At 66.6% G+C, this 20,115-nt stretch overlaps 3 protein-coding genes across 5 annotated transcripts; all 3 read right to left on the reverse strand.

The window, feature by feature from the left end:
* Positions 1–329: 329 nt before the first annotated feature.
* LOC141942349 (putative N-acetyltransferase family 8 member 5) lies at positions 330–2,466 on the reverse strand. 3 transcript variants are annotated; one of them, XM_074865361.1, is made up of 2 exons: positions 2,314–2,466; positions 330–1,276 (listed from the first exon to the last, which is right to left on the reverse strand). In XM_074865361.1, exons 1-2 carry the CDS (start codon positions 2,397–2,399, stop codon positions 577–579), a joined length of 786 nt encoding a protein of 261 aa, XP_074721462.1. In that variant the 5' UTR covers positions 2,400–2,466; the 3' UTR covers positions 330–576. The 3 variants fall into 3 exon arrangements, with proteins under 3 accessions (XP_074721462.1, XP_074721463.1, XP_074721465.1); XM_074865362.1 differs by lacking the exon at positions 2,314–2,466 and adding an exon at positions 2,039–2,198; XM_074865364.1 differs by lacking the exon at positions 2,314–2,466 and adding an exon at positions 2,029–2,038.
* Positions 2,467–2,869: 403 nt separating this feature from the next.
* On the reverse strand, positions 2,870–4,383 carry LOC141942044 (putative N-acetyltransferase camello). The gene is made up of 2 exons (XM_074864991.1): positions 4,316–4,383; positions 2,870–3,896 (listed from the first exon to the last, which is right to left on the reverse strand). The coding sequence occupies exon 2, from the start codon at positions 3,886–3,888 to the stop codon at positions 3,220–3,222; it is 669 nt and encodes a 222-aa protein (XP_074721092.1). The 5' UTR covers positions 3,889–3,896; positions 4,316–4,383; the 3' UTR covers positions 2,870–3,219.
* A 4,662-nt stretch (positions 4,384–9,045) lies between these two features.
* Positions 9,046–17,218, reverse strand: CPXM1 (carboxypeptidase X, M14 family member 1). The gene is given in 15 exon segments (XM_074864992.1): positions 9,046–9,312; positions 9,887–9,989; positions 10,099–10,238; positions 10,322–10,619; positions 10,725–10,904; positions 10,977–11,173; positions 11,668–11,791; positions 11,906–11,994; positions 12,084–12,234; positions 13,416–13,500; positions 13,576–13,715; positions 14,627–14,736; positions 15,748–15,855; positions 16,824–17,136; positions 17,138–17,218. Coding segments are annotated over 15 exon segments (2,376 nt in total). The 3' UTR covers positions 9,046–9,055.
* Positions 17,219–20,115: the final 2,897 nt, after the last annotated feature.

Consider the following 20,115-nt stretch of genomic DNA (forward strand, 5'->3'; position numbering starts at 1 on the left):
GGTGCCCTCTGTACCCCAAGGTGTCCCCTGCCTCCTAAGGTGTCTCCTGTCCTCCAAGGTGTCCCCTGTCCCCCAAAGTGTCCCCTGTCCCCCAAGGTGTCCCCTGCCCCTGGGGTTGTCCCCTGTCCCCAGGGTTTCCCCTGTCGCCACCCCTGGATGACCCCCCCCCAGCACCCCGGGGGGTCCCTGACGCCCCTGTCCCCAGCACTGGGATCTTCCTGCCCTGTCCCTGTCCCCCAAGATGTCCCCTGTCCCCCACGGTGTCCCCCAGGATGGCTCAGGGACAGCCCCAAGCCCTTCCCGCGGGCAGCGCGGGCACTGCCGAGCCATCGGGTCTCTCTTTCTTTATTTCTCACTGCTACAAAACTAGGGGAGGCCGCGGCAGCCTGGCCAGGCGCAGCCTCCGTCCCCCCACCGCTGACACCGCACCGGAGCCTCGTGTGCCGGGGACGGAGGAGCTGCAGCGGGGCCTCGTGTGCTGGTGCTGGGGTGGGTCGTGCGGTGGCAGGGCCTCGTGTGCCGCGGCGGTGGCTAGCGGGGTGGTGGCTAGCGCGGCAGTGGCTAGTGGGGCGGTGGCTAGCGCGGGGGGGCCACGGTGCGGCCGGGCAGGTCGCAGCGGTAGTGGAAGATCTGGAAGCAGAGGAGGCTGCCGAGCAGCGAGGGGCTGAAGGCACCCACCTTCCTGAAGCCCTGGCCCTCGTAGAGCTTCTGGGCCGCCACCTGCACCATGGAGGTGGAGAGAACCACCGCCCCGTAGCCCCGCGCCCGGGCGAAGCGCAGCACCTCCCCGCAGAGTGCTTTGGAGATGCCCCGGCCCCGGTAGTCCTTGCTGACCGACATTCGCTTCAGCTCCAGGGCCACCCCTCTCTCGGCCGGGTTCTCCGGTGGTGCCACGGCCACCATACCCACCACGGCCCCGCCGGCCTCCGCCACCCAGAAGCAGGAGTCGGGTGCCTGCAGGTAGCTGGCGGGGATGTCGCAGAGGTCAGTGCTCAGCGCCTGGCACACGTAGGAGCTGCTGAAGGAGCGGACCAGGAGCCAGGTGGCCACCAGTGCCAGCGCCACGGCCCCCAGCCCCAGCACCCAGTAGCCGGCGGCTGCCCGCGCCACTGCGAAGAGGACCAGCAGCCCCAGCTGCGCCCGCGCCGAGCGCAGGACGTGGCGGTAGCCGGCCGGCGCGTGCTCCAAGATGCCGCGGGCGAAGAGGGTCCGGACGGCGTCGTAGTCCTGGTCCCGGTACTGCCGGATGCGGTAGGACGCCATGGGCTGCCAGCACCTGCGGCGATGGCACAGAGAGGGGGTCAGGGACCCCTGGAGTAACCCCAGACCCCGTCGCTAGGACGGCACAGCTGGCGAACGGGCAGGAATCGCTGCCCGAACACCGTGCAGCCGCGTTAGCTCCCGTCGGCTGGGCACCGGCCTGCGCTCGCGTCGCCCCGCCGGCATAATTACCCTCTTCTCCGTAAAATTCACCATCGCCGGTCTCGCCTGGGGTGGGCAGGGGGGAAGCGGGCTGGGGGGGTCCCGTCTGCCCCTCGATGGGGCCTCTGAGATTCATCCCACCCACCCCAGGCTGCAGGGACGCTTGGGAGGGGGGATCAGGGCCTGGGGGGGAGGGACGAAGGGACAACCAGGAGGATCTGGGGGTGCCTACCTGCCCCCCCGCTCCCCAGCACTCACTGGGTGCCAGCGGTGCCACAGCGAGAGCAAAGGGATACGGGGAGGGGTGACGGGCACAGAACACCCCCCCGGGGGCTGCTCGGGACGTGCTGTGGGCTTGTGACCCTGATCGGGGGTGGGGGGGCAGGGGTGGGGTGTGAGCCTTGGGCACAGGGACCCGAGCAGCGATGGCTCCCCCCGCTCCGAGAAAGGGGTTGGGGGCCCCGAGCTGCCGAAAACCCCACGGGGGGGCTGCGCTGGCCTTGTTACTGGGGGATAAGGGGGAGCGTGGCCTCAGCCGCCCCCCTTCCTGAGGTCCCGGCACTCCGCATCCCCCCTCCCCTTGGCAAACACCCCGTCCCCCCCAACCTGCTGCTACCGGCTCTGCTGCTCCGCAAACCGGGGACCTGCGGCTGTGCAGGTCCTCCGGGAAAATGGGGGGGCCCCTCACCAGCCCCTGGGGATTCCCTGCATGGCGGGGGGGGCCTTTTGCTTCCCGTAAGCCCAGCGGCACAGGCTGGCAGCTCCCAGCGCTGCCGCAGAAAGATGCCGGCTCTGTTCAGCCCATTTTTTTTGGGGGGGGGGGGGTATCTCGCCCAGCTTTGGCGGGGGGGGGGGGCTCCGGTGACAGCACCCCCCCAGCTCGGCCCTTACCCGGGGCTGACGGCGGCTCCGGGGACACGGCAAGCGCAGGCGCCGAAGGGGAAGTGCCGCCTCCGCCGATGTGGTGATGCTGCCATAAACAGAGCCCTGAGAAGGTTATGGGGTCACGCTCAGCCTTGGGGGGGTGAATTGGGGGGGGGTCAGTCCTGCGCAGGGGATGGGGGATCTGGGCAGTGGCGGGGGATGGGCAGGCCCGTCCCCCGCCACTGCCCGGGACCCCCATCCCCGCCAAACAGAGGAGATGCTTCTGCACCGGACCCCTACGGCAGGAGAAACCTCACTGAGGGGGGTCCAGCCACATTTACCCCCTTTGCCAGCCCCCCAGGGCTGCTACAGCCCCCAGCCCCCCCCTCTTTTGGGGTGGTGAGGGGGGGCTCAACCCTACCGGGGACTTTACCCGGTGCTGCCAGGCTCCTGGGGCTTGTTTTACGGCCAAGTCACCTTTCATCCCCCGAGCGAAGGCCGACTGGGGGGTGCAAGGAGCAGGGGGGAGGGCGCACAAGGAGCTGCGGGGTGGGGGGTAACGTGGGAAAAACAACCCAGCCCGGCACTGAGAACGGTCTTTTATTTCTCCAGCCTGACCCGCAGGCACCGGGGTGGCGGGGCACAACACACAGCTGAGGGGGGGTCCCCATCGTGCCCCCCAGGGGCCACAGAGGTGCCAGGGCCAGGCAGGGAAACCCCCCCCCAAAAAAAAACCCTCCTGGGAGGGCTCGGTGGGTGCCCCACAGCACGAGGGTCCCTACCCCCCGCGCCGCCGTGCCGCACGCTCCCTGAGAAAAACCTCCGCGCGGCCCCGCGGCAAGGCACGAAGCGGGGCGGGGAAATGGGGGGTGGGACACACCCCGGTGCCCCCCGACACGGCGAAGAGCAGCAACCGGGTCCGTGCGCCAGGGCTCAGGGGGTGCCGGGCAGGTCGTAGCGGTAGGTGGTGATGGTGCAGTTGGCCAAGCGGCCGTAGGCGCTGGGTAGGACGTAGCGGCGGTGCCGGCGGAAGCCCAGGCGCTCGTAGAGGGCACGAGCCTCGTGTTGCACCATCAGCGTGTTGAGCACCACGGCCCGGCAGCCGCGCTGCCGCGCGAAGGCCAGGGCGGTGCGGCCCAACGCCGTGGCGATGCCCAGCCCCCGGTAGTCCTTCCTCACCGACATCCTCTTCAGCGCCAGCTCGCCGGTGCCGCCGTCGCCCGCCGGGCGCACGCCCACCGTCCCCACCACCCGCTCGTCCGCCTCCGCCACCCAAAACCGGGCGCCGGCGCTTTCGGCGTAAGCGGCGCCGATGTCCCGGAGATCGTCGCCGAGGCAGCGGTCGATGTAGGTGCTCCAAGCCCAGCCCAGGAGGTGCCGGGCCAGCGCCAGGAGCAGGGTGAGAGCCAAGACAGGCAAGAGGAGGGAGCGGGCGCTGGCCAGCAGCAGGCAGAAGGTGCAGCCCAGCGCCAGCAGCGCCCAGGGCTGCCGCAGCACGTGCAGGCACAGCGCCGGCGCGTACTCGCTCATGCCGGTGGCGAAGACCTCGCGCACGGCCTCGTAGTCTTCCTCGCGGTACGGACGGATCCGGTACTCCGCCATGCTGCGTGCTGGGAGGGACACGGAGAGTGTTGGGGGGGGTCAGCCCCGGGAGGTGCCCCCCCCCCACCATCAGCACCATCACCACCATCAGCACCACACTGCCAGGGCAGGCTCAGGGGTCCCACAGAACCCCCCACCCCACAGACATCCCCCCCCACCCCCAGACTCACCCTTGTACCCCACGGGCCTGTCCTGCCCCCACCCCGCCATCCCCTCAGGAACCCTTCCCCACCAGCCCCAGCAGTGACCCCCCCCCTCGCACCCCATGGGCCCCCTCAGCCCCCCACGGGACCCTCCCAGCACCCCACGACCCCCCCTCCTTAGACCCCTCAATGGTCCCAGCCCCCCCCTTCCTGGACCCCCCAGTGTCCCCCGGTCCCAGCTCCCCCCGGCCCCCCCCGGAGCCCCCGGCCCCGCCCCCGCTCACCGCGCGCCCTCCGCCCGCACCCGCACGCGCCTGACGCTGACAGGGCTCGCGGCCCATTGGCTGCCGCTCCTTCCGGGGATACGCCCCTCCCGCCGCCACGAGCCAATAGGCGCCCAGCGAGGGGCGGTGGGGGGCGGAGCCTCGCGGGGGGAGGGCGTGGCGCCGGCGGTCACGTGAGTTGGATGGGGAGGCTGGGCGCGCTGCCGGGGCGGGGGCGGGGGGCGGGGCCAGGTCCGGGGGGCGGAGCCTCAGGGTGCGGCCGCGCCATTGCTCTTTATAGTAAGGGGCGGGTCTAGTCGTGGGCGGAGCTTAAGGGTGGGCGGGGCCTCCCAAGGGGCGGTGGGAGGGAGGAGCCCCTGGGCGAGCAGTGCCGGGGCGAGCAGCGGGGCTGTGGCCAAACGCCGGACATGGCGGGGAGAGAAAAAACTGCCAGTTGTGGGTTGAGCCAGCGCTGAGGGATCTGGTGGAGTTGGGAACGGTCAGGGTGAGGTTCACGGTTGGGCTGGAGGAGCTTCGAGGGCTTTTCCAACCTGGATGGTTCTGGGATTCTGCATCGACGTGGCCAAAAAACCCAGCGGGCGGTGGCCAGGCTGGGCTGTGGGAAGCCCCCGCCCCGTGAACAGCGCCTGAGCAAGGAGCTGGTTGGGCAGCACGGCACGTGTTTGAGCAGCCTGATGGTGGTAGGAGAAAAAGTGGCGAACTGCTGAACTGCTGATTTGCTGACTACGGGAGAGCCATACCCGCGGTGTAAATACGTGCTGCTGTGGCAATAAAGGTCTTTCCTTCTCCTTTGGCACTTCCCGGACGGCCCGTGCCTCGACACGCCACAAACGGCGCCTGAATGGGGACCTGACAAGGCGGCGTAGAGGAGGAGTCGCGCCGGCGGCAGCTGGGCTGGACGGGGCTTGCGGGGGAACCACCACCTGGAGAGGGGGTAAGCAGCCGAGGGCGTGATGGGGAATTCCATGACGGTGGAAGAAAAAAATGTGATTGAGACTTTTAAGCATATCTTAAGCAAGGAGAGACGGACTTTAAGCGATGCTGATTTGACGCGGTTGTTGCTCTGGGCTCAGGAGAATGCACCCAACTTAAATACTCGCACTGTGTATGACTCGGAGCAGTGGGACCAAGTCAGGGTGCGGCTGTGGGACAAGGCCACCAGAAATGATAAAGAGGCAGCCGATTTGTTAGGTCCGTGGCGGACGCTCTTCGAGGCGCTAAAGGCTTACGTCGACTCCAAGAGTTTGACCAAAAAACAGCTGGAGTCGGCACTGCCCCCAGCCCTGCCTGCGGCTGCCCAAGCAGCAGCGTGCTCAGGTCCCCCTGATGGCCCGTTCGGTCCAGGAGAGACAGACCCCGACAAAGAGCTGGATTTAGTCCCAGCGCCCCGGCTCTCCTCGGCGCTGCCGCTCTTGTCCTCCCCCAACAACCGCTGCAGCGACCTTTACCAGCGAGCCCTCCAGGAAAAAGACTTAGAAATGCTGAGTGCTTTTCGGTTCATATTCCACCCTCAAACTGATCCCCAGTGGCAACCCTTGAATTATGACTTTATACAGGAGCTCCGCAAATCGGCGCAGGAGAACGGTCTGAGAGCCCCTTACACAGTGTCGCTGCTGGAGGGAATGACGGAGGGCAGCTCCCTCACCCCGAGAGAGTGGAAGTTTATCATGCACATGCTCTTAACTCCTCTGCAGTTCGCTGTCCTCTCCTCGGAATGGAGAAGCGGCGCCTCTTTGCAGGCGTTCAAAAATACGCAACTCGCTTCGGGCTCCGCGCTGGGGGGGGTGGACGTGGAGGCCCTCCTAGGGGAGGGGCGATATTGTTCCCCCGCCGCCCAAGCCACGATACCAGCGGAAGGTCTTGTGCAGCTCCGGAAAATTGTACTACAGGCGTTCCGGAATGTCCCTGAAGAAGGGCAGCCCACTCAGAGCTGTGTAAACATTCTACAAGAGGCCCGGGAACCTTTTACGCGCTTTTTAGATCGCTTGCAAGACAGGATAAATAAGCAAGTGGGTGATCTCACGGCTAGAGAGCTTTTGGTTAAGTACCTGGCCGTTGCGAACGCAAACGCAGATTGTCAAGAAGTCTTAAGGCCAATGCGGAATCAAAACCCCACGATAACAGAAATGATAAAAGCGTGTCAGAACATCGGCTCGCAATCTCATAAGGCCGCGTTGTTAGCGCAGGCGCTTGCTGCCATAAAAATGTCTCCAGGCTCGGGTCGCTGTTTTAACTGTGGAAAAGAGGGGCATTTTAAGAAAGATTGTCCGCGAAAGGCCAGCCGAGCCCCTGGCCCGTGCCCCCGCTGTAAGAAAGGGCGACATTACGCCAGCCAGTGCTGGTCGAGATTTGATATAAACGGGCAGCCTCTGGGAGATGGGGGAAGCGGAGCGGCAGCGCACGCGGGAGCTGCGCGGGGACACAGGACCAAGTGACACCCCTGCGCGAGCAGCACCCACCGGCACGCAGGGCCGTTGGGAGGGGGATGAGCGCGTTCTTGGTCGGAAGAGCGCTTGTTTCCCAGCAAGGACTTTTTGTATTACCAGGACTTATTGAGGCTGATTTCACAAGAGAAATAAAAATAATGGTGTGGACACCTGCCCCCCCTCATCGTATCCTTAGCGGAATGAAAATAGCACAACTGATTTATTTTAGAGCGAGTCCGCCAGGAGTCATCCATTGGGCCAGAGGAACCGGGGGGGTTTGACTCAACGGCTCAACCCCAGATTTTTGGGGCACAACAGTTACAACAGTTACCACGCACCGTTCAGCACCCCCGGAGCAGATCCACAAACCACGGACCGCAGTGGGGCCCGGGGGGGTGGCTGCGGCCTGCCTCATCGTCACCACCTTCCCCATCCTCACAGGCGGGCTGACTATCCCCCGGGTTCCAGACCAACCAAAGCAGAACACGCGGGGAACGCTCGCTAACGCAACAGGACAGAATACACCACGTCTGTCAACTGGTTCACCCGCAAACCCATTTAGCACTTGTCTAGTGGCGATCCCAGTAGAGAACTGGGCCCCAGTTATCCCATCAGCACAGTGGGACACTCATCAAAGCCGACCCGCTGACATCTGGGTGGGTGCCACCTTCCATATGCTCCGATAGAACCACAAGGAATCGATTTGTTAAGCTCTGTAAAAATGGCCTTTTGCTTATTAATTATTCAGGCAAAAACACCTCTCTTGTCCAGAATGTTGACTCGTTGTTGCCTGTCTACAAAAAAATGCATCAGATTGGTGTAATCAAACAAGTGTAAACAGTTCACGATCCATAAATAAGCCTTTAAGTCTGCCAAGAAGTGTCTTTTTTATCTGTGGGGATAGAGCCAGGGGCTCCATCCCCCCCCATATAACAGGAGGACCCTGTAGCCTCAGACGATTGACACTCCTCACCCCCAACATATCAACCACACAGGCATCCGCCGCGCACACCGACCAAAGAGAGCAGCACACGCGTCTGACAGTCGCTGTGATGACAAGGCAACACTCTGGAATCCTACTGAGACAATATTTGCCTCTTTTCTCACGCCTGGTGCTGCTGCCGCAAGTGCTCTTAGGCGATCAAATAAGTTGCAAAACAAACCGACGCCACGATAATTGCGCTTTCACGCCCGCTTTTGGATGTCGAGTCAGTCAGACACGCTACACTGCAAAACAGAGCGGCCACAGATTTCCTTCTCCTAGCCCACAGACATGGGTGTGACGATTTTGACGGTTTTGTATGAATTTATCTGACCGTTCTGAGTCAGTTCGCAAAAGTTTAAAAACTTTGAAACAATTAACCCAAGATTTACAAGCAGACAGCGGGTGGAATCCTTTCGTAGGACTTTTCCCCGGGTTGAGTCTTTGGGTCAAGAAACTAGTAACTGTGGCTGCTGTGTTGCTTTTAGCTTTGGGGGGAATTATCTGATGTATCCTGTGTTTTTTTGAAGCTGGCACAAGCCTGGATTGATAAAGCTTTGAAACAAGTTTTCCAGGTGCAACTCCAAAACAAAGAAGGGGGAGAAGCAGCAAGATGACGTCGGCCCTGCGCAGCCCCCGGGCGAGCAGCGAGGCTGTGATCAAAAACCGGACGTGGGGGTGAGATAAGAAACCGCTGAGTTGTGTCGACGTGGCCAAAAAACCCAGCGGGCGGTGGCCAGGCTGGGCTGTGGGAAGCCCCCGCCCCGTGAACAGTGCCTGAGCAAGGAGCTGGTTGGGCAGCACGGCACGTGTTTGAGCAGCCTGATGGTGGTAGGAGAAAAAGTGGCAAACGGCTGAACTGCTGATTTGCTGACTACGGGAGAGCCGTACCCGCGGTGTAAATACGTGCTGCTGTGGCAATAAAGGTCTTTCCTTCTCCTTTGGCACTTCCTGGACGGTCTGTGCCTCCATACGCCACAGGGTGGGGCTTGTGGAGGCCCCTTGGGCTGGGGGCTGGGGCAGGATCTGTCCCCGTCCCCTCCCCACCCACCCCCTGAGCTGGGGTGTGGGTCAGGATCTGTCCCCGTCCCCTCCCCAGCACCCCCCTGTGCCGGGGCAGGACCCGTCGCGGTGACCGAGGCCCGGCAGCAGGCGCAGCGGCAGTACACCCATTTTATTGAGACGTCCCGCACAGCGGCGACGCTGGGAGCACCCGCTCTGGATCCGGCCCCCCGCGGGTCCCCCCACACCTTCTCGGCCCCGCCGCCGGTGCGGGCTCCAGCCCCCGGCCCCCTGCCCCGAGCCCGCAGCCCCGGGCCGTACCCGCCCCGGTCAGGGTGCGCGGCGGTGGGCACGCAGACGCCGCAGACGTTGGCGCCGCAGCCGCAGCAGCAGGTCGGGGGGCAGCCGGGTCCCCCCGGGCAGCCGCAGCCGTTGCTGCCGCACCCGGGCCAGGCGGAAGCTGCAGGGGGTGGGCACGTTCTCGTAGGAGACGTGGCACGGCTGCGTGGCTGCCTCGTAGCCCTCAGCCCGCGCAGTCACCTCGTACTCGCCTGGGTTCAGCAGCCGCCAGTAGTCCCCGTCGAAGGCTGTGGCAGCGGGGCGGGGGTCAGGTGCCACACACCCAGCCCCAGCCCCGTCCCTCGTCCTCATCCCCTTCCCTGTCCTCATCCTCATTTCTGTCGTCCCCATCCCGTTCACCTCCACAATCCTTTTCCTGTCCCCATCCCATCCCATCCCCATCCCATCCCCATCCCCTTCCCATTCCCACCCCATTCCTATCACCATCCCATTCCTGTCTGTCTCCATCCCCACCCCATTCCCATCCCCAATCCTTTTCTTGTCCCCAACCTCATCCCATTCCCATTCCCTCCCTACCTCATCCCCATTTCCATCTCCATCCTCCTCCCAACCTCATCCCATCCCCATCCTTATCCCCAATCCCATTCCTGTCCCCATCCCCATTCCCATCCTATTTCCATTTCCCTCTCCATTCCCATTGTCCCTGGCCCCATCCCCATCCCCAACCTCATCCCATCCCCATCTCATCCCCATTCCCAACCTCATCCCCATCCCATCCCCATTTCCATCTCCATCCCCTTCCCAAGCTCCTCCCCATCCCCACCCCCAAATCCCCCCCCGTCCCCCCCCGCCCCAGCGGACCCGTCCGGACGTCGTGGTTGATCCCATCCACCGAGATGACGGCGTTGGCGATTCCCTGCTCCGTGGCGCTGTCCCGAACCACCCCCTTAATCCCGCGGTGCACCTGGGGACCCCAAACCATGTCCTGCCGCCGTCCTGCCGAAACCCCGACCCCTCCCCGTGGGACCCCGCAGCGTGTCCCCCCTGCCCCGGGGGGGTTCCCCGTCCCCGACCTGCTCCATGTAGAGCAGCAGCGACTCCCGGTTGTTCTCCCACTCAGCCGGCAGCTCGGAGGCGTGCGGGAACTTGTCGCAGGAGAGCTCCACCGTGATCTCGAAGCAGTTGGTGTGCAGGTAGCTGAAATCGTTCATGCCTGCGCAGGATGGGACAGCAGCGGGGTGTGGGGAAAGGGGTCCCCAGCTCCCCCCAACCCTCCCACCCCCCCCCGTTACTCACTGCCGGGCACCGTGTGCCAGTTGGCCCCGTTGATGATGTTGCCAAAGCGGGTGAAGTCGTCGTAGTGGCAGAGGCGCCGCTCCTCGCTGGCCATGGCCAGGTTGGAGGTGGCGTAGACGGTGGCCAACCAGCGGAAGACGCCGTCGTCGGCCGTGGGGGTCAGCTCCTGCGCCTTCCAGTACGTGCGGGTCATGTCGAAGGGGTAGGTGACCACCAGCTCCCCCCCGTGCAGGTTGGCGCTGAGCACGAACGGGTACCGCTGCATCCAGTCGATCACCGCCCGTGTCTCGGGGGCCACCTGCGGGGACCCCCGTGTCAGAGGGGGTCATGTGGGGAACCCCCCCTGTGCCGCCGGGCGTTGTCCAGGGGCACTGGGGTGGGTTTTGAGGGTGGGTGGGCTCACCGTGGCGTTGGCGAAAGTGTAGTACTCAGGGATGGGGATGTAGTGGTTGGGGAACTCGTGGGGCACCAGGTCGTTGTCCTCAGCATCCCACAGCGCCGTGTTCAGGTCGGCAAAGTTGTGGTTGAGGTCGATGCCCTCGTAGGTCCAGCGGCCCATGGCCCAGCCCGACAGCTCCGAGCCCTGCCAGGGGATGGCAGGGGGTCACTGGGGACCGGCGCCGTGATGGCCCCGTGGCCGGTGGCCCGACCCTACCAGCTTGTAGGCGGTCTCGTAGCCGTCGGGGTTCATGGAGGGCAGGAGGTGGATGCGGGTCTCGGTGACCAGCTGCACCACGCGGGGGTTGCCCAGCCGAAACTCCCGGCACAGGTACTCCATCAGGTTGAGCAGCAGCTCCCGGCCCAGCACCTCGTTGCCGTGCATCCCCGCCACATAGCGGAACTCCGGCTCGCCTGCCGGGCATGGCGCGCGGTGGCTATGGTGGCCCTGGTGGCCCTGGCCACCCTGCTCCTCTGGGCCCCACGTCAGCCTGGGCATCCCTGGGGACTGTCCCCATCTGCCTGCACCAGCCTCGGCGTCTCCAGCCACCCCGTCCCCATCCTGCTCCAGTTTGGGTGTCCTTGGCCAACCCATCCCCATCCCACACCAGTCTGGGCGTCCCTGGCCACCCTGTCCCCATCCTGTTCCAATCTGGGTGTCCCCAGCCACCCCGTCCCCATTCTGCACCAGTCTGGGCGTCCCCCGCCATCCCATCCCCATCCTGTTCCAATTTGGGTGTCCCTGGCCACCTTGTCCCCATCCTGCACCAGTTTGGGTGTCCCCAGCCACCCCATCCCCATCCTGCTCCAATCTGGGTGTCCCCGGCCACCCTGTCCCCATCCCAGACCACCCTGGGTGTCCCCGCCCACCCCAGCCGTCACCCCACCGCCCGCAGCGGGGCACTGACCCACTTCGTGCTGCCCGGGGTTGTCGGAGATCTCCATGACGTACATCTTGAGGCCCAGGTAGCTCTTCCCGATGCTGTAGACGCGGGTGATGTCGGGGCACTCATCATTCACCCGCTTCATCAGCTGGGGAGGGCACAGCATGCCGGGTCAGGGGCACGGAGAGACCCCCCCACCCTGCCCCACGCCGGGGTGCCCCCAAGGGTGCGCGGAACCCCCCCCCGGCACTATGCCGGGCACCTTTCTCATCTCCTTGTAGTTGTGATGGCGGAAATCCAGCTTGTCGGTGGGCAGGGGCTGGCTGGGCCGGGCGTAGATGTTGTTGGGGTCTGCGGGGAGCGGGCACAGAGCGGGGGGACACGGTCAGAGACTGTGGGGTGCGGGAGCAGCCCGGACCCCAAGGCCGGGGGGCACCCACCGGGCAGCGGGCAGCCCAGCACCTCTGCCCGCAGGCAGATGGAGCCGTTCTGGAACCAGCTCTGGGGGTTGATGCGGAGGTACCGGGCCACCACCGGCGAGGGCAGCAGGTTGAGCACCGGCGTCTCGGGGTCCTTGTTCCCGGGAAACACCTTGGGGGGGGGACACGACACACAGGGATGCAGCCCCTGTGCCGCGGGGGGACCCGGCCGGGGGCTGCGGGGATGGGGGGGCTGCAGCAGAGCCGCTTGCTGGGGCTCAAAGGGTTACAGGCGGCGTGGCCGCAGCGGCCCTGGCCCCCCTCCAGCCCCTAATGAGGAGCAGATGCAGGGCTGGGGGGCCGGGGGGGGCCCTGAGCCCAGCACTGCCGAGAAACCGGAGCCCCGACGGTGCCACAGGGCCTGGGGAGCCTGCACCGCCCTGCCCCCACCCCCCCGTCACCCCAGCACCCAGAGACGCCCCAGGAATGATCACAGGGACCCCAAACCTGACCCTGGCGTGGCCCTGGCACAGGGACCCCCAAAGTCCCCCTGGCACAGGCACCCCAAACTCACCCCGGCACAGGGACCCCCAAACTCCCCCCCCTGCTCCTGTCCCTGGCACAGGGACCCCCAAACCCACCCCGGCACAGGGACCCCAAACCCCTGAACCCACCCTGGCACAGGGACCCCCAAACTCCCCCCTCCGACCCCAGCCCCGGCACAGGGACCCCCAAACCCACCCCGGCACAGGGACCCCAAGCCCCTGAACCCACCCTGGCACAGGGTCCCCCAAACTCCCCCCCTGTGCCCAGCCCTGGCACAGGGACCCCCAAACTCGCTCCTGGCACAGGTGCCCCCAAACCCACCCCGGCACAGGGACCCCCAAACTCCCCCCCTGCTCCCATCCCTGGCACAGGGACCCCCAAACCCACCCTGGCACACCCGGGCCCCCTCTGTCCTCGCCCACCCACGCGGCCCCGTGCGCGCAGCAGCACCCGAGCACCCGGGCTGCCGTGGTCGCCTTCAGGCGCAGCTGCCTGTGCCCCCGCCACGCTCACACGAGTGCACCGGCGGGGGGGGGCCTGGCAGGCAACCGGGGCGGCACCAGGGACAAGCAGCCTTTGTGCCCGGTGCCAGGGGAGTTTGGGGCGGGGGGCGGGGGGGGGGGGAAGCGCTGGAGGATGCTACCAGCAGGGAGGCCAAAGGAAACAGAGCCCGGTGCCAGCCAGCACGGTTAACCCCCCCTGGAATGGTTCTGCTCACTCTGCTAGGGGAGCCCAGGGGGTCTGGGGGTGCCGGGGGGGTCCCCACTCCCCCTGACCCTGACGGGGCTGTTCCCCATGGGCACCTACCGCCTCCTCGGTGCCATTGCGGCACGGCTGCCACGTGTGCGTGTCGTTGCTGACCTGGACTTTGTAGGACGTCACCCAGTCGTACCTGCGCAGGGGGGGAGAGGGTCAGCGGGGTCCTGGGAACCCCCCCCTTGCCCCCCCATCCCAGCGCTGGCCTTACGTCCAGATGGAGTTGAGCCCCTGCGTGATGACACCGGTGAAGTTGGTGAGTCCTCGGGCATCCACCTCCAGCCACTGCCCCGTGTCCTCCTGCCCCGCACACCAGCCGCCGTCGTAGAAGTCCCCGTCGTAGAGCCCCGACTGTGTGTGTGTGTGGGGGGGGTGTCAGGGATGGGGGGGACATGCAGGGCCCTGCCCGGGGCATGTCCACACTGCCCATGTGCCCCCGGTCCCTCTGTGCCCCCGCGGCACCGGCACCACGTGGCCGGGTGGGTTTAACCCAGGTGGGTTTAATGGGACCCTTGGGGGGGCCCATGGCGGAGCCCCCCCACCCCATCCAACACGGTGATGGAGCGAGCGCGGCCAGCTGGGCTGGTGGTCACTGGCCACAGTGGGGTGCAGGGGTCCATGGAGACCCCCCGCTACGCGTGTGCCACGCACACACCACGCACACGCTACATGCACAATGCACACGCCATGCACATGCCACACAACATCACACACGCCGCACACCATACACACTGTATACACCATGCACACACACTGCACACATGCCAAGCACATGCCACGTGCACAGTAGACATGTCATATACATGCCATGCAATATCACACACGCCATGCACACGCCATGCATGTGCCACGCACACACGCCATGCACACGCCATGCAACATCACACACGCCACACACGCCACACACGCCACACACACGCCATGCACATGCCACACATCACACACACCACGCACATGCCATACACACTTTATACACTATGCACACGCCATGCATATGCCATGCGACATCACACACGCCACACACACTGTATACACCATGCACACGCCACGCACACACCATGCACAGTGCTACACACCACGCGCATGCCGTGCAATATCGCACACACCACGCACACGCCATACATACACTGTATACACCACGCACACTCCACGCACATGGTACAGACACGCCATGCACATGCCATGGAAACATCACACCCCACGCACGCAGGACAGACACACCATGTGCGTGCCACACGCCCCGCACACGCGGCGCGTCCCACCTGGATGTTGAGGCGGCCACGGTGGGCGCCCAGCCCGTGGCGCTTGTCGCTGGAGGCTCGGAGCTGCGAGTCCAGCACCCGCAGGGACTCCAGCCCCAGGGGGGGGCACTCTGGGGGCAGAGCAGGGGGGTCAGGCTCGCCCGGGGACCCCCACGCCCGGCTGCCCCCCCCCACCTCATGCCCCTCGCCATGTGCTGGGGCAGGTCCCGTGTCCTGCGCACCCCGCTCTGCGTCACACAAACCCTGCTCTGCGTCGTGCACCCCCCCTCTGTGTCCCGCAAACCCCCCTCGTGTCCCACAAACCCCACCCGTGTCACACAACCCCCACCCGTGTCCCACAAACCCCCGTGTCACACAAACCCCACTCGTGTCACACAAACCCCCTCCATGTCCCACAAAACCCCCTTGTGTCCCACAAACCCCCCTCGTGTCCCACAAACCCCACTTGTGTCACACAAACCCCACCCGTGTCACACAAATCCCACCCGTGTCCCACAAACCCCACTTGTGTCACACAAACCCCACCCGTGTCACACAAATCCCACCCGTGTCCCACAAACCCCACTCGTGTCACACAAACCCCACCCGTGTCACACAAATCCCACCCGTGTCACACAAACCCCACCCGTGTCACACAAATCCCACCCGTGTCACACAAACCCCACTCGTGTCACACAAACCCCACCCGTGTCACACAAACCCCCGTGTCACACAAACCCCACTCGTGTCACACAAATCCCACCCGTGTCACACAAACCCCACTCGTGTCACACAAACCCCACCCGTGTCCCACAAACCCCCGTGTCACACAAACCCCACTCGTGTCACACAAACCCCCTCCATGTCCCACAAAACCCCCTTGTGTCCCACAAACCCCCCTCGTGTCCCACAAACCCCACCCGTGTCCCACAACCCCCCCTCGTGTCCCACGAGTCCCACTCCCCGTCACGCAGGGGGCAGGAGGACAGCAGAGCCGGGGGGGGGGGGGGAGCCCCCGGAGGTGGGACGTGTGTCCGCACACGCGTGTGCACAGTTCTCGGGGGTTGTTCCCGCGTGGGTGCGTGTGCTGAGGCGTGTGCGTGTGCACGCGCGTGTGCGCCCGTGGTGCCCCGCGTACGTACGAGGCTCCTGCGGAGCAGCCGCCTCCTTGGCCGGAGCCTTCGGCTTCTTCCTCACCACCTTCTTCCTCACCACCTTCACCCGCACCAGCTTCCTCCGCGGCGCCGGGGCTGGGGGGGCAAAGGGACCCCCGGGGGGGGCTGGGGCGGGGCCCTGCACCCCAGCACCCCCCTGCGCTCCCGGGGACCCGGAGGTGTGTGTGGGCCCCAGCACACACACACGCGTGTGCACATGTGTGAACACCCCCCCCCCCCCAAATGCAAGTCACAGCCAGAAACTGCACACACACACCCTCCCCACACAGTGCCCACTCACACTCACACACAGTGCACACTCACACTCACACACAGTGCACTCACACTCGCACTCACGGTGCACACATACTCACACTGCACACACACAGTGCACACACTCACACACAGTGCACACTCACAGTGCACGCTCACACCCCGATGCACACACACACCACACACGTGTCCATACTTGTGCACACACACACGTGCACACGCAGCCCCGTGCACACACTTTAAGCCACTCCCCTGCACACACACACTTGTGCACACACACCCCTGCACACACACAGCCCTGTGCGCACACACACACACTCACAGTGCACGCTCACACACACACGTAGTGCACACACACTCACAGTGCACACTCACACTCACAGTGCACACACACACACAGTGCACACACACTCAGAGTGCACACTCAGAGTGCACACTCACACTCACAGTGCACACTCACACACACAGTGCACACACACTCACAGTGCACACTCACACACAGTGCACACACACTCACAGTGCACACACACTCACAGTGCACACTCAGTGCACACTCACACACAGTGCACACACACTCACAGTGCACACACACTCACAGTGCACACTCACACACCCCGATGCACACACACACCACACACGTGTCCATACTTGCGCACACACACACACTTGTGCACACCCCCCCCTGCACACAGAGTTGTGCACGCACCCCCCCAGATTTGTGCGCGCGCGCACACACACACACACACACACTTGTGCCCCCCAACCCCCCCCCAGCCCCCCGCCGCTCCTACCTTTGGCCCCGGGGCCGCCCCCCTTGGGGGTCCCGCGCTCGGGGGGACCGGGGCTGGAGGGGGCTGCGCTGGCCGGGCCCCCCCCGCGCCCCCCCGCGCCTTTCGGGGGGGCGGCCGTAGTGCTTTTAGGGGGCCCGGTCGTGGTGCCCTTCGGGGGGGGCCCTGCCGTGCCTCTCGGGGGGGGCGCCCCGGTGCTTCTGGGGGGGGCGGTGGCGGTCGCTGCCGGGACAGCCCCCCCGGGGGTGCCCATCCCCGCGGCGCCGGGGCGGCCGGGTTCGACGGGGGTGGCCGCCAGCCCTCGGGGACGGGGGGGGGCTGCCGGGGGGCGCCGCCCGGGCGGGGGGCGCCGAGGGGGCCAGCAGCAGCAGCAGCAGGGCGAGTGGTAGCCCCGGCATGGCCGCGGCGGAGCGGAGCGGCCCCCGGCGCTGCCTGCCCGGCCCTGCCTGCCCCGGCCCTCCCCCGCCCCTCCCCGCCCCCCCCCCCGCCCCCTCCCGTCGGGCCGGGACCCCCGGGGGGGTGGCCCCGGGCGCTGGGGGGCGGGGGGGAGTCAGAGGGGCGGGGGGGGGGTCCCGGCGGGCTGCGGGGGTGTTGGGTAAAACTGTGTGTGTGTGTCACCCCCCCCGTGACCGAGAGCCCCCCGCGCACCCCCGGGCCTTGCACCGTGCCCCCCACAGTCTCCCCACGGTCCCCAGCTCCGTGTCCCCACTGTCCCCAGCACCCCGCAGTGTCCCCACAGTTCCCAGCTCCGTGTCCCTGCTCTCCTTGCACCCCGCAGTGTCCCTGACACCTTTGCACCACGGCTCCGCCATCCCCAGCACCCTCCAATGTCCCCACTGTCCCCCCCACCGTCCCCAGCAGCACCCTCCAGTGTCCCCACCGTCCCCAGCACCCTGGCAGTGTCTCCACTGTCCCCCCACCATCCCCAGCACCTTCCAGTGTCCCCACTGTCCCTCCACCATCCCCAGCACCCCACAGTGTCCCCACTGTCCCCCCACCGTCCCCAGCACCCTGGCAGTGTCCCCACTGTCCCCAGCACCCCGCAGTGTCCCCGCTGTCTTGGCACAGCCGGTGTCTGACCCCGCTCCCGGGGACGAGGGGGACCAGCGCTCAGCACCCCAGGACCGACCCCGCCAGCAGCCCCCGGCACGGCCGCGCAGGGGAGGGGGCTGCTGGCCCCGGGGGCCCGATCCCGCCGGCTTGTGGCCCCTCGCTGGCCCCGGTCCCACCGGAAACCCGCCGCCCTTCCTCCACACGTGCCGCAACGTGCCGGCACCCCGCGGGCCCTGTGCCGCGCTCCTGTGACCCCCGGTCCCCCCCAGGGCGAGGACACCCCGGCCCAAGCTGGCCGTGCTCGCCGCCGGTGTGGCCGAAGGGGCTCGGCGGGCAGGGGGGGCCGCGGGGGGCTCCGCCATCCCGCCTCGCCGCAGCCGCCGTGCCGCCGGCCGAGCCCGGGGACCCGGGAGGCCCCGGCAGCCACCAGTGCCGAGCAGCCAAGCGCCGGCGCCGGGCAGAGGGATCCAGCGCTGGCCCCCGGCCCTGCCAGCGGGGGGGACACCCCGGGAAGGTGGCGCCGGCAGCACCCACAGCCCCGCGGGCATCGCCGGCGGGCACCGGGCACGGGCGCTGCCGGAACGCGGTGCCAGTGCCGCGACGGGTGTGAGCGGGTCCGTCCCTGCCCCACGTCACCCCCCGCCACGCTCCAGCCGAAGCGTGTGGTGAGGTGTGTGCTGTGCCAGAGCCTGTGGCCAGTGGCCGGTGGCCAGTGGCCGGGCAGCGATGGACTCATGTCCCCACGCTCCCCAGAGAGCCCAGATCACGCCGGCAGCACCGGGCTTGGCACCACAAAGGGCAGAGGGGCGACAGGGGGTGGGTGCCCAGGTGGGACGTGGGGGCCAGGTTGGGGTGCTGGGGCAGGGGGAAGGTCTCTGGGTCCTGCCTCTCCCCCCACCCCAGCAGAATCCTCCAAAAAACCGCGGCGCTGCCGCCAGCCCCCCATGGGCTCATTTTCCACCCCAAAAGGACTTTCCCATCCCCACCCCAGTCCCCGTCCCAGTCCCAGGGATGCCCCAGGGGTGTTCCCAGTGGGACGGGGTCCCCTGGCCCTGCAGCCCCCAGGGGTGCTCCCGCGGGGTTGGGGACCGGAGCCTGGGGATGCTCTTTGGCCGTGGCTGGCAGGGAGCGGGGGACGGCGGGGCGCGGGCTGGCGCTGGCGCGGGGCCCGGCCGTCTGGCGCGCAGGACGGTGCTTTGTTTCCTGCTCCCGTCTCCGGGGGCTGGATGGTGGTTTTTTTCTTTTTTACTGGGAGCTGAAGCATCTCCCACATCCCGCCGAGGGCTCTGGAGAGGGCCCAGGAGGGGCGGCCGCCCTCGCTGGCGTGACTCAGCCCCACGTGAAGGGACTTTCGAGGTTTGCTGGAGACCTGGAACCTCTCGGCACCCCCCGGCCGGGGCGCTCCGGGCCAGGAGAGGCCGAGCGGGGCTGGCCCCACTCCCGGCTGCTCGGGGCCAAGGCACACACAGCTCAGCAGCTCCGATTCAGCCCTGCTCAGCACTTCCAGGGATGTTCTGAATTTCCCCATGCAGCTTGGCGGCGAGTCAAGCACCGGCTGCCAGATCCTGCTGCCGGAGAGGCCTTAAAGGCGCCGGTGCTCGTCCCGGTGAAAATGTCACCGGATGGTCCCCTCGGCACCCCCCAGCCGGATCGGGGGCGACAGCGGGGCTGAACCCACCAACTCGGCGCTGGAGCTGGGGGCACCCCCGCTGCTGGTGCTCTGGGGGAAGTTTGCTGCTGTCCAGAGTGGTGGAGAAGCCCCCGCTGGGGATTCCTAGTGCTGGGGGGTCCCAAAAGGGGGGTTCTCCCTCGGGGTGGAGTGGCTGAGCCCTGCATTCCCCGCGCTGGGTGCTGCAGTGTCCCTTGTCCCCAGGGACGCCGGTGTCCTGCACCCAGTGCCGCCTGCCTGGCTCACTGCCCTGAGCGGCCCCAGCGGGCTACGGCCGAGGTCAGGGCTGCTAGCCAAGGCAAACGCTTTGGCAGCCACCGGGCTGGCCACGGGACTTGTGCCCAAACCGCCCCAAAGTGCCACAGACCAGCCGGGGGGGGGGGGAAGCGCTTGGGTGCACGGGGCAGGTGAGGGGTCCCAGGGCTGGGTGAGGGGGTGACACCGGGAAGGGCCAGGGGCTGGGAGGGGGAGGAGGGACACAGTGACAGAAAGGCTGGTGGCCACGGTGTGGGGTGACGTGTGGGGTGACATGTGGGGGCCTGGATGGAGCAGATACCCAGCCCCAGCCCGGGG

The sequence above is a fragment of the Strix uralensis genome, chromosome 4, assembly GCF_047716275.1.
Source record: "Strix uralensis isolate ZFMK-TIS-50842 chromosome 4, bStrUra1, whole genome shotgun sequence".
NCBI lineage: Eukaryota > Metazoa > Chordata > Aves > Strigiformes > Strigidae > Strix > Strix uralensis.

Bases quoted from the DNA above. Each gene is read 5' to 3' on its own strand.
- LOC141942349 (XM_074865361.1), bottom strand. From the start codon at position 2,399: ATGGCAGCATCACCACATCGGCGGAGGCGGCACTTCCCCTTCGGCGCC. The intron at 1,277-2,313 runs GTAAGGGCCGAG...CCATCGCCGCAG, and splicing joins GGAGCCGCCGTCAGCCCCGG to GTGCTGGCAGCCCATGGCGT.
- LOC141942044 (XM_074864991.1), bottom strand. From the start codon at position 3,888: ATGGCGGAGTACCGGATCCGTCCGTACCGCGAGGAAGACTACGAGGCC.